General features: G+C 41.9%; 1 protein-coding gene across 6 annotated transcripts in view; it reads left to right on the top strand.

The window, feature by feature from the left end:
- The first annotated feature begins 278 nt into the window (after window positions 1-278).
- Window positions 279-18,720, top strand: part of DPP8 (dipeptidyl peptidase 8) — a 76,271-nt gene continuing 57,829 nt past the window's right edge. For 2 of the 6 annotated variants that reach the window (XM_050795942.1, XM_050795938.1), the window contains exons 1-5: window positions 279-496; window positions 2,214-2,349; window positions 5,500-5,769; window positions 10,431-10,543; window positions 16,553-16,726. In XM_050795942.1, the coding sequence (XP_050651899.1) occupies window positions 2,334-2,349; window positions 5,500-5,769; window positions 10,431-10,543; window positions 16,553-16,726 (573 nt within the window). In that variant the 5' untranslated portion in view covers window positions 279-496; window positions 2,214-2,333. Of the gene's footprint in view, window positions 497-528; window positions 768-807; window positions 2,350-5,499; window positions 5,770-10,430; window positions 10,544-16,552; window positions 16,727-18,720 lie in introns of those variants that run through there. The other 4 variants (XM_050795939.1, XM_050795940.1, XM_050795943.1 and 1 more) reach the window with 4 other exon arrangements.

Below are 18,720 nucleotides of genomic sequence, written 5' to 3'. Positions count from 1 at the left end.
AGGCTCTCTCTGCCTGGCACATGGACAGGAATGTTGTCTATTTTGAGCATGCACTCAATATATATTTATTGACTACAGATGCGCCACAATCTGCCCTGTGACTTTCAGCAAGTCGCTGTTCCTTTCTGGATTTCATCTCTATCCCCTGCTCGGCCCAGCCTCCACCCCGCGCCTCCTTGGCTCCTCCAGCCACTAGACTGCGCTGTGGTGTTGGACCCCACCCAGCAGACAGCGGCGCCCTTCTTGGCCCGGCTGCGCCTTCGCCAGTCGGAGAGCGGATGGCGAAGAACCGGAAGTGCTAAAGTCTCTGAGGGCAAGGCCGCTGCTGCTGCCGCCGCTGCTTCTGAGTGCCGCGTTCGCCGCCTGTGTTGTCACCGGCGCCGCCGCTGAGGAAGCCACTGCAACCAGGACTGGAGTGGAGGCGCCGCAGCATGAAGCGGCGCAGGCCCGCTCCATAGCGCACGTCGGGACGGTCCGGGCGGGGCCGGGGGGGAAGGTGCAGTATCCGCCCCCCTCTCCTTCCCCTGCGTCGGCGAGGCTTGAGCGACGGCTCACCAGGCCCTCTCCCCCTCACGGAGGGACTGCTCGGCGCGTTCTCAGGGTCAGCGCGCTTTGCGGTTTACCCGACGCGCCGCCCTGTCCAGGGCAGAGCCGGTGGCTGGCCCCCCCTACTTGCCGGAAGAGGAAGCCGAGGCTCTGAGATTCCGAGTCAACCACCGTTCACTGGGCGCCCCCTGAGCTCTGGGCGCTGGCCTCTTGACTTCCACGTCCGTTATCTTAATTGAGTCTCGCTGGGGTTGGGAGGCCGGGTATTGTCAGCGCTTACAGATAAGGAAACGGAAGCCCACAGAGGCCAAGGGGTTTTCCTTAAGTCCAACTTGGCAGATGGGCTCTGGACTCAGATTTTCTGGTTTCCCATTCAGATTTTCTGGTTTCCCAGCTGGTGGTCATTTTTTCTCACCTGCCTCATGCTAGATCGATTCCCTCCCTGCTCACTGCCCCCGCCCATTCTGTTCCACCCACTTGCAACAGGACACTTTCCTGCCACACCTCTCTTCTCACACATTTTCTTCCTAAGACTTGGCATCCCTCCCATCTTCCTTCTCATATTCTCTGCTATGCTTCTCCTCTTCTTCCTCAGTCATAGTTTTTCAAGATCTTTGCTCCCTCTGTGCTAATGAACCTCTCAACTAGGTGTGGACCCCCAAAGAGAGATTAGCTAGGCTTCAGTGAGGCTTTACGTGTTTAAGTGGACGGCTGTTTGGCCCTCGAGTTAAAAATTAAGGAATTTCACTTGAGTGGATCCAAACTCAAGAGTCCTAAAGGTATTTTCTGAGTCAGCATGCTCTGAGTGAGGGACTTAGTGCTGTGGTGTGTGTTGACATTTTAGTCCATTGTTGCTGTGCTGGCATAACCTTGCTGTTTTTCCTACACTTGCCACTTAGCTTTTCCCACCCCATCCCTTCATCACCTCCTTGGGCTGTGGGAGCCCAAAATTCAAACTGATAGAGTAACAGATGTAATAGCAGACCTTCCTTTTTTTTTTTTTTTTCCTAAGCCAGAATTTCAACAAGTTTAATGCTGCTTTTTCCAGAAAAGTTACCTATTTAAATTATTCTCAGAGTAATGCAGCAAGAAAAAAAGCAAAAATGGAATGCACTTAAGATGAATAGGAAATTATCTCGTGAAATATCTTAAGTTATTAAATTCAAGTTAATTCCTTTTCTGCAAAAATGGCCTGTAACTCTTATTGGCTATCCTCCTGAGTTGATTCTCTCTCCATCCAGCTTGATATGACATTATTATGTAAAACAGGAACAGGAATAGGCACATAAAAATAAATTTTATTAATCATCTGCCGTTTTTGATGATTTGCAATAGTCACTGAGTAACTTCACATCTGTATGCCTTTTGTAACTTTTTAAAAAGCCTTTCCATGATTTTCCTTTTAATGTATGTCTGGACACCAACATTTACTATGTTAGGATATTCTTTTGACTATATTGGGCTACACATCTTTGAAATAAAATAATTCTTGGATTTTGATAACATAAAATGCAGATACAAAATAATCTAGGCATTATATATTGTCCCAAAAAGTGGTAGTTCGGTATCAGTTTTAACTATTGTTTTGGGGCTTCTCTTTTTGACCACATATGGTCCATCTTAACGATCAGAGTCTTATTATCTTATTTCATTATCCTGGTGAGCAGGCTTGGATGGTGAGAAAAGGAAAGATTCCTGTGAGAAGAGCAGGATGAGCAGAGGGAGTCTATGCTTGAAGTTGAGTCACTTGAAAAAGATCTCTTTGAGTGTGGAAGAGATCTGAGCAGATGAAAATAAAATCAGGTAGGCACCAGGGAAACTACTTAAGTGACGAGGTAGGTGGGACAGTGAGATATATGCACTGTGCTGAGAAGGTACACTGACCCTATTTTCCTGTTTTTGACATTAGAAAATTCAGATCACCTACTTTGAGAATGTATTTGTATATAATCTGGAACTAAGTCATTTATCAAACATCTGCACAGATTACCAATATTATATAATATCAGATATATTTTAGAAATGCAGGATGTACATTTGCTGTGAACATACAGAATAGCAGACTGTCATTTGGACTGTACAGTGTTTGTACATGTACACACACGTATGCATGTATATGCATCGAGTGTCCAGGGCTTAGTACAATTCAGGAATACCAGATAATTAAATGTAAGCTAATGTACCTTTTACATAGAAAAGATGTGACGCGAATGATAAGAAGCTGGGCATGGCCAGGCTTGGTGACTCACGCCTATAATCCTGCACTTTGGGCCAAGGCAGGAAGATTGCTTGAGGCCAGGAGTTCAAGACCAGCCTGGACAACATAGTGAGACCCCTATCTCTACAAAAAAGTTTTAAAAAATTAGCCAGGCATGGTGATGCATTCCTCTGGTCTTAGCTACTCAGGAGGCTGAGGCGTGAGGATCCTCTGACTCCAGGAGTTCAAGGTTGTACCACTGCACTGCAGGTTGGGCAACAGTGAGACTTGTCTAAAAAAAATAAACTGGACAATAAGGCTTCGGAGGAGGTCTTTCTGTTGAGCTTCCCTGTTCTGTTCACCAGCCCTATTCTTGCAAGCACTGGTTTGGAGATGAACTTCCAAACATAACACAAGAGAAGTTGAGAAAAATGAGCCCAATTTGTATAGTTTCTTTTCTCATTTGTCCCTCAGTCCATTAGATATAAAACTGGGTCCACTGGCCGGGCACGGTGGCTCACGCCTGTAATCCCAGCCCTTTGGGAGGCCAAGGTGGGTGGATCATGAGGTCAGGAGTTCAAAACCAGCCTGGTGAAGATGGTGAAGCCCCGTCTCTACTAAAAAATAGAAAAATTAGCTGGGCGTGGTGGCGGGCGCCTGTAATCCCAACTATTGTGGAGGCTGAGGCAGGAGAGTTGCTTGAACCCAGGAGGCGGAGTTGCAGTGAGCTGAGATTGTGCCACTGCCCTCTAGCCTGGGTGACAGAGCAAGACTGCCTCAAAAAAAAAAAAAAAAAGAAAAAACTGGGTCCATTGACATTTGGTAGAAAGTAGGCCTCCACTAGCTAGCTTTTAGTAGGGCAAGTAAACAACATATGATAGAATATAACCACCACAGTCTTACAGTGTCAGTAAATATCAGTGTGCTGGATACTCACTGAGCTAAATGACTTTAATTCCCTGCCAAGCTGCTTTGGATTTTAGTCATTGAAAGTGAATGCTCACTTGTTACAATATTACAGGCATACCTGATGTAACTGTCTAATAGGTTTTCTGGCCACTTCATTACTGTTATATTGAAAATGGTAACATAGGTAATTGCAGCATGAAAAAAGACAAAATAAGCTGCACACATAGTTCATTGAGTTATTTGGCATGCCACTAATGTGTGCTTAATGGACTAATTCACAATCCATACCTGCTAATAACTTTTAGTCTGTGATAGTTACTATGAATTGATGTTAACCTTCAAATTTGGGCTTTAAGAAAGATATATTAAATGTACAGCCTTGTATTTATTATTGTAGAAGTAGTTGATATGTTAAGTTTGGTTATATAAATGCAATTTAGTTTATCTCCCAAGTCCACATGTCTTTGACAGTTATTAGTTCAAAAAGAGCAGATTGCCCAGAATTTTTATGTTGCTTCTTTTTGGCAATGTCATAAATAATATATGTTAGAATACCCACTGGTTTATGATAACACTTTTTGTTATTTGATACTTCGCTCATGTTAAATGTTGCAAAAGATAAAGGAGAAATGCAACTTTTGGATTTGTGAAATGAGAATAAACATTATTAGCAGATGAAATATTAACAAACAGTAGGGGTTGAACTGGTAAACCTCAGTTTATGCTTTTATCAAAATACTGTTGGTACAAATATTAAATGCTTTCTGTATCAACAACTTCAGCTAATTAAAGCCACTTTAAGATAGTATCTTTTTTTCTGCCATTTAATCAGTATATGTTGTATGATTGGTAAGAATAGTCATATAAGTTTCCTTAAAATATAGAGTCACCAGGCTGAGCGCGGTGGCTCATGCCTGTAATCCCAGCACTTTGGGAGGCTGAGGTGGGCGGATCATGAGGTCAGGAGATTGAGACCATCCTGGCTAACACAGTGAAACCCCATCTCTACTAAAAATACAAAAAAGTGGCCGAGCGTGGCGGCAGGCGCCTGTAGTCCCAGCTACTCGGGAGGCTGAGGCAGGAGAATGGCATGAACCTGGGAGGTGGAGCTTGCAATGAGCCAAGATGGTCCCACTGCACTCCAGTCTGGATAAGAGAGCAAGACTGCGTCTCAAAAAAAAAAAAAAAAAAAATAGAGTCACCACAAATGAAGATGATAGTGATGTATAGGCAAGAGCAGAAGACTCGAAAATGTACCAGCCAGTCAAGTGTTTTGTTTGGCTTTCTGTTTAAAAGGAAACAATATATTATCTTGGAGAAGTATCCTAGGAAGGTTATTACATGCATGTTATTTTTGACATTTTTATTACCGTTCTCATTAGTTGTGGTTATTTCTGTTAGCTGAAAAAAATCCACACTTACCAAATGTGTTACTTTTTAAAATGCAAAACACTTAGCTTCCTTGGCAGAGTTAGCTTCGCTATTGACATGCTCTTGGGTGGAGCATAGCAGCCAACTGGCAAATGGCCTGTTTCCTTCCAATGTGGGAAAGAAAAGGGAGTTTTGGCAAGAAATACCTAAGGAGAGCCTTTTATAAAAGTTACCAAAGGGATTTATAGGCACTGCGAAGTAGACCTGACCTCAATTTTTTTTTTAATTTCATTTTTAAACTGAACACGGAAGGGAGAGCTATTGCTTTTCTTACTAGGTTTCATTGCAGCTGTGCTAAAAAGAATTTTTTTCTTGCCCTCCCCACTCCCCCCGCTTTTTTTTTTGAACCTATCAGAGAATCATTCTGATAATAGAAGACAGACCTGTGAACAGCTTCATGTGCCTTGTTTTTCTAGGAAAATGCAACATGGCAGCAGCAATGGAAACAGAACAGCTGGGTGTTGAGATATTTGAAACTGCAGACTGTGAGGAGAATATTGAATCACAGGATCGGCCTAAATTGGAGCCGTTTTATGTTGAGCGGTATTCCTGGAGTCAGCTTAAAAAGCTGCTTGCTGATACCAGAAAATATCATGGCTACATGATGGCTAAGGCACCACATGATTTCATGTTTGTGAAGAGGAATGATCCAGATGGGCCTCATTCAGACAGAATCTATTACCTTGGTGAGTACAAAGTCATAGTTTCTGAGAGAAAATGATCTCCTAAGTCAAACTTAACTCTAGATATAATTGACACTCAAAGTTTGATGAATAAATTAATTCGCGACTTTTGGTTCCATTAAAGGAAAAAACCTTTTAATTTGAAGAATTCGATTTTGTTGTATTGCATTAACTTTATTTTTACTTGTAGGTAACAAACCATGAATTGATCATGATCATTTTTCAAAATCAAAGATGCTAGAAATTGCTTCTTCCTAAAGCTAGCTTGAAATGCCTTTCTTTAGATGGTCTGATTAGGAAAACAAACAATAAAACCATTAGTTTGTTCCCACTCAACAGCTGCTGCTTTTGTTTTTTTAATCCAAGGTTGTTTTTGGTCTCTTCTTCCCAAGTCCAGTCACTCCAGATTTAATGTCTGCCTAAATTAAATATGTTAATCTACTGATTTACTATCTTGTTGGTTAAAATTTTAAAGATAGGTTCCTTCCCTTCCTCCAGAATTTTTCCAGTATAAGTTTTATTCGTTTATATGAATGTGTGCATATATGTGTTTTATTTATTTGTGTGCGTGTGCAGTGTGTGTGTATGTATATGTGTATAGAGATATTAAAGATGTCTGCATGAATTCATGTGATAATTTTAGATTTTTTTTTTTTTTTGAGACAGGGTCTCACTCTGTCACCCAGGTTGGAGTGCAGTGGCACACTAATGGCTCACTGCAGCCTTGACCTCCCAGGCTCAAACAATCCTTCCACCCCAGCCTCCCTGGTAGCTGGGACTACAGGTGCATGCCACCACGGCCAGCTAATTTTTTGTATTTTTTTTTTTATAGAGATGGAGTTTTGCCATGTTGCTCAAGCTGGGATTCATTTTTTTTTTTAATAACTTCAGAATATTCCATTATATAATTGTGCCATATTTTACTTAACCAGACCTCTAATAATGTTCACGTGCCGCCATAACCAGCTACTTTATTGAATTTTTTTGTAGAGACAGAGTTTTGCCATGTTGCTCAGGCTGGGATTCATTCTTTTTTAACAACTCAGAATATTCCATTATATAATTGTGCCATAGTTTACTTAACCAGACCTCCAGTAATGGCATTTCGGTTTTTCTGATCTGCTGTTACAAAAGAAGAGGAAGTGAATGTCACTATATTAGATCATTTTGCACATGCGTGAATATACCTGTAGAACTAATTCCTAAGAGTGGAATTGCTGGGAAAAAGGGTATATATATTTTGAATTTTGATTGATATTACTGAGCTCCCCTTCCAAAGAGTTTATACTGCCATGAACATTATCTCAGATTATCTATTTCTCCATGCATACACCAATAGTGAGTAATTAAACTTTTTTAACTTTCCCAGTCTGATTAGTGAACGGCAGTTTCTCATTGTTTTTATTTTATTTCTCTTATGAGTGAGGTTGAGCATCGTTTCACATGCTTAAAAAGCCATTTGTGGCTGGGCACAGTGGCTCATGCCTGTATTCCCAGCACTTTGGGAGGCTGAGGCTGGCAGATCACTTGAGGTCAGGAGTTTGAGACCAGCCTGGCCAACATGGTGAAACCGCGTCTCTACTAAAAATGCAAAAATTAGCCAGGTGTAGTAGCACACACTTGTAATCTCAGCTACTTGGGAGGCTGAGGCAGGAGAATTGCTTGAACCTGGGAGGTGGAGGTTGCAGTGAGCTGAGATCGTGCCACTGCACTCCAGCCTGGACAACAGAGCGAGAGACTTCGTTTCAAGTAAAGAAAAAAAAAAAAGCCATTTGTATTTCTTTTCTGTGCAGTCACAGTCTATAATATTTGGTTTTTAATTGGGTTGGGTTTCTTTTTTCTTTTTTAAAGTTCTTTTCTTTTTCCACCCAACCCCTGAAGAGGGTTTCTTTTTCTTAATGATTTGAAGCCTTTTATATAATAAGTGAATTAATCCTTTGTAGAATTGTCCCACGTTTATTTTTTAATTATTAATTATTATTATTTTTTGAGACAGGGTCTCTGTCATCTAGACTGGAGTGCAGTGGCATGATCTTGGCTCACTGCACCCTTGACCTCCCAGGCTGAAGTGATCCTCCCGCCACAATCTCCCAAGTAGCTGGACCTACAGGTGTGTGCCACCATGCCCAGCTAATTTATGTTTTGTTTTTTTTTTTCATAGAGGCAGGGGTTTTGCCATATTGTTCAGGCTGATCTGGAACTCCTGAACTCAGGCAATCTACCTGCCTCAGCCGGGATTACAGGCGTGAGCCACCAAACCCGGCCTTTTTTTTTTTTTTTTTCCTTTTTTGAAATGGGGTCTCACTCTGTTGCCTAGGCTGGAGTGCAGTGGTGTGATCTGGCTAACTGCAACCTCCACCTCCCAGGCTTAAGCCATCCTCCCTCTCTCTTTCCTAAAGAGAAACAGGACTCATTGATACTGTTGCCTGAAGACATGGGACCAAATTGACTGCTGTAGCTCTAAAGACCGATAAATACCATTAGGAAAGCATGAGAAAAGCCCATTTTGTGCTTATGTCAGAACATAGAATATTCTGGGGAAATTTTTACTGGTGATGGATAAAGCTCCTAGTTGGAACTAGGAGCATATAGGGAGGGGCAAATGAAATGATTGTGGGGAATGGCTGTTATTGAGGAGAGAAGAAAACCAATTTTTCTTTTAATATTTTAAGACCGAAGGCTCTTAGAAAGAGAATGGTTAAGGAGGATATGATCACATTTTGTAAAATTGTGAATGGTATTGATGGGTGACCACAGTCTTAAGAATTCTATAACAGAGCAACTTGGGAATCTACAAAGTAGATTTTACACAAAATTGAGTGCTGAAGTAAATGTCAGTGGATATATAACTTTTTACTCCAAAGGCAATGTAAACTAATTAGAAAAATAAGAGGATAAAAAAAATATGTGGTTATTTGGAGGCTCATCCTCATGAGGGTTAGCATGGAAGTTAACCACACCTTTCCCTAGACTACCTTCTGCTGGCATTAATAATTCAGAAACACAGGTCAAGGGTCTCTTTCACCCAGGAGATTTCTTGTTATTTCTGTGTGATTTATTTTTTCCTTCCTTCACTCCTTCAGCTTTTTGGAAGCAATACCTTTTTTTTTTTTTTTGAGATGGAGTTTTGCCCTTGTTACCCAGGCTAGAGTGCAGTGGAGTGATCTCGGCTTACTGCAACCTCTGCCTCCCGCGTTCAAGTGATTCTCCTGCCTCAGTCGCCCGAGTAGCTGGGATTACAGGCATGTGCCACCACGCCTGGCTAATTTTGTATTTTTAGTAGAGACAGGGTTTCTCCGTGTTGGTCAGGCTGGTGTCGAGCTCCCAACTTCAGGTGATCCACCCACCTCAGCCTCCCAAAGTGCTGGGATTACAGGCATGAGCCACCACGCCTGGCCAGTAATACCTTTTTAGAGTAGAAAGGCTTTGTTTTACCTTGTTTATGTTTTATTTGATTCACATCTTCATAACCATAGTGTTTCTGTCAGTCTTTTATATGTAACTTTTATATGTAACTCACTCTACGCTGCTGTTATCTTCCCATCTAGTTATCACATGATTTCACAGAATTGATTTGACTTCTGCTTAATTTAGACCTTTTTCATTCGCCCTTCCCCAATAAAGGACAAAGAGATTTTCAGCAGATCAGATGCCAGATTCTGTGTTGTTTTAATATTAATATAATTTTATTGGAAACCCTAAAGGTCTTATTAACGATTATTGTTACAGAACTTTTTTTTTTTTTTTTTTTTTTTTTGAGATGGAGTCTTGCTCTGTTGCCCAGGCCGGAGTGCAGTGGTGTGATCTCGGCTTATTGCAATCTCTGTCTCCTGGGTTCAAGCAATTCTTCTGCCTCGGCCACCTAAGTAACTGGGATTACGGGAACATGCCACCACACCCAACTAATTTTTTTGTCTTTTTCGTAGAGACAGGGTTTCACCATGTTGGCCAGCCTGGTCTTGAACTCCTGATTTCAAATGATCTGCCTGCCTTGGTGTCCCAAAGTGCTGGGATTATAGACATGAGCCACCACGCCTAGCCTACAGAACTTTTATAATGAATAAAAACTAGAATTCAGTTAGATCTATGTGTTTCCAAGTAAGCACTTTAAATGTTTCAGAAATGGAAGAAACAGTAATCTGAAGTTGTTACATTGGAATCTCATGAGCCTGTTGCCAACTGGTAAAGGACTCACAATTTTTAAAAAATTCTGAAAATGGTACTTAACTTTTCTTTACACAGTAACTTACATACTTTTATGTTTATTTTGAGAGGGACTAAGATCTGATTACCAGAATGAAACCTGAGCATTTTTCTTTAAAGTCTCAGGTTTCTTTTTGTTGTTGTTGTTGTTGTTTTAAGATGGGATCTTGCTATGTTGCCTAGGCTTGTCCTGAATTCCTGGGTTCAAGTGATCCTCACACCTTAGCCTCCCAAGTAGCTGGGATTATAGGCATGTGTACTGGGCCAGGCTAGCCTTGGTTTTATTGAAAATTTTTATGGTGTATGGCATAAGCACCTTCTACTTGTTAACATTCATTATAAATCCCATAGAGTGCAAAATATTGCAGTGTATAGAAGGCATTATATACTTGGAACTGTGACTATTTACCGTAAGAATGCTATTCGAAAAAATAATAATAAATGATTGCTTTCTCCTATAGCCATGTCTGGTGAGAACAGAGAAAATACACTGTTTTATTCTGAAATTCCCAAAACTATCAATAGAGCAGCAGTCCTAATGCTCTCTTGGAAGCCTCTTTTGGATCTTTTTCAGGTAGGATTAAATGTTGTTATTCCTATGATTTGGTGTATGTGTTCAGATACTGCATTTATTTAAAAGTTGGGATTTTATATTTAAAGTAGATGTAAATAAAAAAAGTTAAAACTTTTTATGTTTTTGTATGTGTGACCCTGAAATTCCATTTAATTCTTGATATATGAAACTAAGAGATAATAAAATTCAGTTTTTTAAACTGCTTTCTCCCTGTTTAACTGCATTTCCCTTTCATAAACTTTGTACTTATGTTGTTCTCACATTTTTTAAAGGAGCTGTTCACAGAAAAGAACTGATAATTATTTCCAGAAAGGCTTATTTATATATTGTAATTGATTTTGTAGTTTTAAAGCTCAGTAACAGCACTAAAATAAAGGTACAAAGTTCAGTTTTACCTTCTAAATAGTATAATTCCATTTATGTAAAATCAAAGGTTGGGGTTTTATTTCCCCCAATATTTTATCTTTATTTTTTGTTTTTAAAAACTATTTTATATATGTTTAATAAGATGGGGGGTCTTGCTATGTTGTCCAGGCTGGTCTCAAACTCCTGGGTTCAAGCAATCTGCCTGCCTCAGCTTTCCACAGTGCTGGAATTACAGGAGTGAGCCACTTCACCTGGCTGATTTTATCTTTAGATAAGAAAGTACATTGTTGAAAATACCCCAAAGATAATGTTTTAGTACAATCGTTTGCTTCTTTGGTTCTTATTACTCTTTTTACAGTGAGTATTTATTCATTTATTATTATCATTTTTTTTTTGAGATGGAGTTTTGCTCTTGTTGCCCAGGCTGGAGTTCAATGACATAATCTCAGCTCACTGCAACCTCCACGTCCTGAGTTCAAGCAATTCTCCTGCCTCAGACTCCCAAGTAGCTGGGATTACAGGCATGCGCCTCCGTGCGCAGCTAATTTTGTATTTTTAGTAGAACTGGGGTTTCACCGTGTTAGCCAGGATGGTCTCAATCTCCTGACCTTGTGATCCACCCACCTTGGCCTCCTGAAGTGCTGGGATTATAGTCGTGAGCCACCGCACCTGGCCTGGGCCAAGTATTTGTTAATTGAATAACACGAATGTGCTGTTTCTCATAGAAATTTAAAACAAAAAAACATAACAACTAATCTCTTTTTTTTTTTTTTTTTGAGACACAGTCTCACTCTGCAACCCAGGCTGGAGTGCAGTGGCGCCATCTCAGCTCACTGTAACCTCTGCCTCCCAGGTTCAAGTGATTCTCCTGCCTCGGCCTCCCAAGTAGGTGGAATTATAGGTGCACACCACCTTGCCTGGCTAATTTTTGTATTTTCAGTAGAGACAGGGTTTCACCATGTCGCCCAGGCTGGTTTCGAACTCTTGGCCTCAAGTGATCCACCGCCTCAGCTTCCCAAAGTACTGGGATTACAGGTGTGAGCCACTGCACCTGGCCACAACTAATCGTTTTCACTGCAACTGTTTATTATGAACATTTGCCCTTTACATAGGCATGTGACTTTTCTTTAAAACAGAAAAAATTTCTTATTCTAAGACCAGTGTCTTTAACTAAAATAATGATAATTTTCTCATAGAAAAATTGGCAAAAGTTTTTTAAACTTTTATAATGGAAATTTTTAAAGCATGCAAAAGTAGAATAATGTGAAATATTTTCAACAAGGATTAAATCTTAGACATCAGCGTTGATTGTAGCCCTACTAACTTCCCCTCACAACCCCCCACCCCTACTGCTCAGATTTTTTCTTTGTTTGTTTTGAGACAGAGTCTCACTGTTGCCCAGGCTGGAGTGCAGTGGTGCCATGCTGCTTACTGCAAGCTCTGCCTTCTGGGTTCACACCATTCTCCTGCTTCAGCCTAACTAGTAGCTGGGACTACAGGCGCCTGCCACCGTGCCCAGCTAATTTTTTGTATTTTTGGTAGAGACGGGGTTTCACTGTGTTAGCCAGGATGGTCTCAGTCTCCTGACCTCGTGATCTGCCTGCCTTGGCCTCCCAAAGTGCTGGGATTACAGGTGTGAGCCACCGCGCCTGGCCCTGCTCAGACGATATTAAAGAAGATACCAGATATGTCATTCCTGAAATACATCAGTATGTATCTCTAAAGGATACCAATTTTTTAAAAAAATTGAGACAACATTTCACTCTCACCCAAATTGGAGTCCAGTGGTGTGTGATCACAGCTCACCGCAGCCTTAACTTCCTGAGCTCAAGCTAGAGTGCAGTGGCACAATCTCAGCTCACCGCAACCTCTGCCTCCCGGGTTCAAGCAATTGATTCTCCTGCCTCAGCCTCCTGAGTAGCTGGGACTACAGCGTGCGCCATCACTCCTAGCTAATTTTTGTATTTTTAGTAGAGACAGGGTTTCACCGTGTTGGCCAGGATGGTCTCGATCTCTTGACCTTGTAGTCCGCCTACCTCGGCCTCCCAAAGTGCTGGGGTTACAAGCATGAGCCACCGCGCCTGGCCCTACTGCAATTTTTTTTTTTTTTTTTTTTTTTTTGAGACGGAGTCTCGCTGTGTCTCCCAGACTAGAGTGCAGTGGCACGATCTCAGCTCACTGCAAGCTCCACCTCCCAGGTTCATGCCATTCTCCTGCCTCAGCCTCCTGAGTAGCTGGGACTACAGGCGCCCGCCACCACGCCCAGCTAATTTTCTGTATTTTTAGTAGAGACAGGGTTTCACCGTGTTAGCCAGGATGGTCTCGATCTCCTGACCTCGTGATCCACCCGTCTCGGCCTCCCAAAGTGCTGGGATTACAGGCGTGAGCTACCATGCCCAGCCTTTTTTTTTTTTTTTTTTAAATGGAGTTTCACTCTTGTCGCCCAGGCCTGAGTGCAATGGCACAATCTCGGCTCACTGCAACCTCTGCCTCCCGGGTTCAAGCTATTCTCCTGCCGCAGCCTCACAAGTAGCTGGAATTACAGGCATGCGCCACCATACCCGGCTAATTTTGTATTTTTTAGTAGAGAAGGGGTTTCTCCATGTTGGTCTGGCTGGTCTCAAACTTCTGACCTCAGGTGATCCTCCCACTTCGGCCTCCCAGAGTGCTGGGATTATAGGCGTGAGCCACTGCGCCTGGCCCACAATTTTTTTTTAAAATGGCCCAGGCACAGTGGCTGATGCCTGTAATCGCAGTACTTTGGGAAGCCAAGGAGGGTGGATCACTTGAGGCCAGGAGTTCAAGACCAGGCTGACCAACATGGTGAAACCCCATCTCTACTAAAAAAATATAGAACAGGCTGGGTGCAGTCACTCATGCCTATAATCTCAGCACTTTGGGAGGCCGAGGCGGGTGGATCACCTGAAGTCAGGAGTTCAAGACCACCCCAGCCAATATGGTAAAACCCCATCTCTACTAAAAATATTTTTTAAAAGTCAGGCATGTTGGCAGGTGCCTGTAATCCTAGCTACTCGGGAGGCTGATGTGAGAGAATCGGTTGAACCTGGGAGGCAGAGGTTGCAGTGAGCTTAAATTGTGTCATTGCACTCCACCCTGAGCGACAGAGCAAGACTCCATCTCAAAAAATAATAATAAATGAAAATTAGCCAGGTGTGGTGGGATGGGCGCCTGTAGTCCCAGCTACTCGTGAGGCTGAGGCAGGAGAATCACGTGAGCCAAGGAGGCAGGGGTTGCAGTGAGCTGAGATGGCACCGCTGCACTCCAGCTAGGGTGACCGAGGGAGAGACTGTCTCAAAAAAAAAAAAAAAAGTAATCAATAATAAATAAAGAAATACTTCAGGCTGGGCACGGTGGCTCACGCCTGTAATCCCAGCACTTTGGGAGGCTGAGGCGGGTGGATCACCTGAGATCAGGAGCTCGAGACCAGCCTCATCAACATGGAGAAACCCCCTCTCTAATAAAAATACAAAATTAGCTGGGCATGGTGGCGCATGCCTGTAATCCCAGATACTCGGAAGGCTGACACAGAAGAATCTCTTGAACCCGGGAGGCAGAGGTTGCGGTAAGCCGAGATCACACCATTGCACTCCAGCTTGGGCAACAGAGCAAGGCTCCGTCTCAAAAAAAAAAACAAAACAAAACAAAACAAAACAAAAAACTTCATTGTGTTTCAAGATTGCTTTGAGTATTCTGTGTCTCATGCAATTCTATGTGAATATTATTAGGGTCAGCTTGTCTATATCTGGAAAAAAGGCTTTTGGAATTTTGATAGGCATTTACGCTGTATTCCAATCCATGCATATGTGATGTCTTTCTATTTATTTAGATCTTTACTTTCTTTGAACAGTGTTTCACAGTTTCCCTTATACACATCTTGTTCTTTGGTTAAATTTACTACTAAGTATTTTTGTTTTCTTTTTTTATTTTAATGTCAGTCAAATTTAGCAGTTAGGGGTTGTATACCAACTTTAGTGACACTAATGTTAATAGGTTCTGATAACCCACTACTATTAGGTCAGCGTATGTTTTTTAAAATAACATTTAAAGTATAATTTTCATTCTTTTTTTTTTTTGAGACAGATTCTTGCTCTGTCACCCAGGCTGGAGTGAGGTGGCATGATCTTGGCTCACTGCAACCTCCGCCTCCCAGGTTCAGGCAATTCTCCTGCCTCAGCCTCCCTAGTAGCCGGGACTACAGATGCGCACCACCATGCTCGGCTGATTTTTGTATTTTTAGTAGAGGTGGGGTTTCACTGTGTTGGTCAGGCTGGACTTGAACTCCTGACCATGGGTGATCCACCTGCCTCGACCTCCCAAGGTACTAGGATTACAGGCACGAGCCACCACGCCCAGCCACAAACTTTCTTTGAGAGACATTATAACAAATATGTTTTAAGTAGGAAAAGAAAACCACAGAGATTCTGCTCTGAAGTTTTTTTGTTTTCCATTTACTTAGCAAATATCCTGAAAAAGCGAAAAACAATACCATTGTTAAATAAGTAACAGACAGTAACTCCTATAAATAATTTAGGACATAAATGAAAGAAATCACTTCTTTCCCAGCGCTGGGAGGCGAAGGTGGACAGATCACTTGAGACCAGGAGTTTGAGACCAGCCAGGCCAACATGGCGAAACTCCATTTCTACTAAAAATACAAAATATTAGCTAGGCATGGTGGTACATGCGTGTAATCCCACCTACTCAGGAGACTGAGGCACAAGAATCACCTGGTTGTAGTGAGCTGAGATCACGCCACGGCAGTCCAGCCCGGGCAACAGAGTGAGAGTTTTGTCTCAAAAAAAAAAAAAAAAAAGAAATCACTGTGAAATAGTGAATTGGAAAATTGGAAAACTTTGCTAGCTGAGAATTCAAGCAAGGTTTTGGGGTATAAGTAAACTGGGATAGGTAGAAAGAAAAGCATTCTTCCAAGAGTCCAGGGAAGAGGGGTAGAACAGACAAAGACCAGGAGACAGAAAACCACTCATTAAGTTTTATTTAGATCAGTGATGTGACCAGCTTGACCTCTAAGGTTTTAGTAAGAGGAGTATTGCTAGTATAGTGGAAGGGTATTAATAACAGCTGACACATTTGAGAGCTTAATCTGTGTCAGTCATTGTGCTAAACATTGTACGTATTTTATCTAAATCTTCACAAAGCTGATGTAGATGATTTATTACTATTTTGAAAATGAAGACAATTACTTTTGAATAAATTAAGCTACTTTCTCAAGGTTAGACTTCTAGTGAAGGGTCAAAGCTTGGATTCAAACCACTTGACTTAGAAGTCTGTGCTCTTAACTGTGTGCTGGCTACTAAATTACAGTTAAGTTGTAGAAAGTCTTGAATGCCAACATGATTAGACTTTATTCTTGTTCTCTAATGTATACAGTAATCATCTAAAGACCCTTTACTAGGAAATCTTTCAGCAGATTTCCTAAAGTTAATCTGCTTAAAGTTGCCAGCAAATTTTGGGGTCACTTAACATGTAGACCATGCTCGGTGAATTAGAAGGCTGAAAAAAAAAATGTAGAGTCAATAATGTTGGAGATTCTAGGATTTCAGTGCCGAAAGCAAAAGACGGTTTTTCGGAAGACTGGAATAGGTGACTTTCCTTTCACATTAGGCAACACTGGACTATGGAATGTATTCTCGAGAAGAAGAACTATTAAGAGAAAGAAAACGCATTGGAACAGTCGGAATTGCTTCTTACGATTATCACCAAGGAAGTGGAACATTTCTGTTTCAAGCTGGTAGTGGAATTTATCACGTAAAAGATGGAGGGCCACAAGGATTCACGGTAAGTTGGAGTTGCTAGTGGTTAAATCTGATTTGGATCCAAAAGGTTATTTGCACCCAAATCAGAAAGGTAATTAATAAACAAACCAGAAACTTCAGTTTACCCACCAACGAAGAAATTTAATAGCAGTGAAAACAAGAAACATGGAGATTAGTTTCCAATTTTAAGAGCTAATTTTTTTTTTTTTTTTTTTTTTTTTTTTTTTTTTTTTTTTTTTGAGGCAGAGTTTCACTCTTGTTGCCCAGGCTGGAGTGCGATGGTGCCGTCTCGGCTCACCGCAACCTCTGCCTCCTGGCTTCAAGCGATTCTCCTGCGTCATCCTCCCAAGTAGGTGGGATTACAGGCATGCACCACAGCCCCCGACTAATTTTGTATTTTAAGTAGTGATGGGGTTTCTCCATGTTAGTCAGGCTGGTCTCGAACTCCCGACCTTAGGTTATCTGCCTGTCTCGGCCTCCCAAAGTGCTGGGACTACAGGCGTGAGCCACTATACCCGGCCTTAGGAGCTAATTTTCTTTAACCAGCTCAGGCAACAGAGAGAGACCTGTGTCTCTACAAAAAAATTTTAAAAACTTAGTTGGGCATGGTGGTGCACACCTTTAATCCCAGCTACTTAGGAGTCTGAGATGGGAGGATCGCTTGAGCCTAGAGGTCAAGCTACAGTGAACTGTGATTGTGCCACTGCACTCCAGCCTAGATGACAGACAAAGACCTTATCTCAAAACAAAAGAGTTAATAATCTTTCTAGTTACATTAAGATGCCATTTTTAGGCCAGACGCGGTGGCTCACGCCCATGATTCCAGCACTTTGGGAGGCCGATGTGGGCAGATTGTTTGAGCCCAGGAGTTCCAGACCAGTGTGGAAAACATGGCAAAACCCCATCTCTACAAAAAATGCAAAAATTAGCCAGGCAAGCTAGCATGCGCCTGTAGTCCCAGCTACTCAGGAAGCTGAGGTGGGAGGATCACTTGAGCCTGGGAGGCAGAGGTTGTAGTGCACCGAGATTGTGCCGCTGCACTTTAGCGTGGATGACAGAGTGAGATCCTGTCTCAAAAAAAAAAAAAGATACAAATTTTAAAGTGGTAAAAATACCTGCTGTATAGAAAGATAAGAGTAGGCCATGGGTAGTGGCTTACGCCTGTAATCCCAGCACTTTGGGAGGCTGAGGCGGGTGGATCACTTGAGGTCAGGAGTTTGAGACCAGCCTGGCCAACTTGGTGAAACCCTGTCTCTACTAAAAATACAAAAATTAGCCAGGCGTACCTGTTGTCCCAGCTACTCGGGAGGCTGAAGCACGAGAATTGCTTGAATCCGGGAGTTGGATGGAGGTTGCAGTGAGCCGAGATCGTTCCACTGCCCTCCATCCTGGGTGACAGTGAGACTACCTAAAAGAGAGAGAGAGAAAAAAAAAAAAAAGGGTAAAGGGCATTAGTTCCCACTTCCTGTGTAAGCATTGAGGGAGATTTTGGAAGATCGTTATCACAAGGCAATTTTTTGTTTCCCTTGAAAGCTAATTCATCTTAATAAATTATATATATACACACACACTTTTTTTTTTTTCTTTGGAGAGAGTCTTGCTCTGTCACCCAGGCTGGAGTACAGTGGCGAGATCATGGCTCACTGCAGCCTCAAACTCCTGGGCTCAAGCAATCCTCCCACCTCGGCCTCCTTGAGTAGCTGGGTAGCTATAGATATGTGCCGCCACACCCGACTAATTTAAAAAAATTCTTTTTAGAGGTGAGGGTCCCACTGTATTGCCCCAGCTTGTCTTGGACTTTAGGCTCGAGTGATCCTCTTGCCTCAGCCTCTCAAGTGGCTTATGTTTGGTTTTATTCTAGGCAATTCATTATGAGCTTTAGGAACTCTTGAGAGAATTGTGATGATCCTGGCTTCTATTACATTTTTATCAGCAAACTATTTTATATTGGTAAAAATAATTTTAAAATATTTAATAAAATATTTGATGAATAAGTGTTCAATAACAATGTTTAAT

The sequence above is a fragment of the Macaca thibetana genome, chromosome 7 (assembly GCF_024542745.1).
Source record: "Macaca thibetana thibetana isolate TM-01 chromosome 7, ASM2454274v1, whole genome shotgun sequence".
NCBI lineage: Eukaryota > Metazoa > Chordata > Mammalia > Primates > Cercopithecidae > Macaca > Macaca thibetana.
The sequence above is the reverse complement of the archived record's forward strand: the minus strand, read 5'-3'. Positions and strand labels throughout refer to the sequence as shown.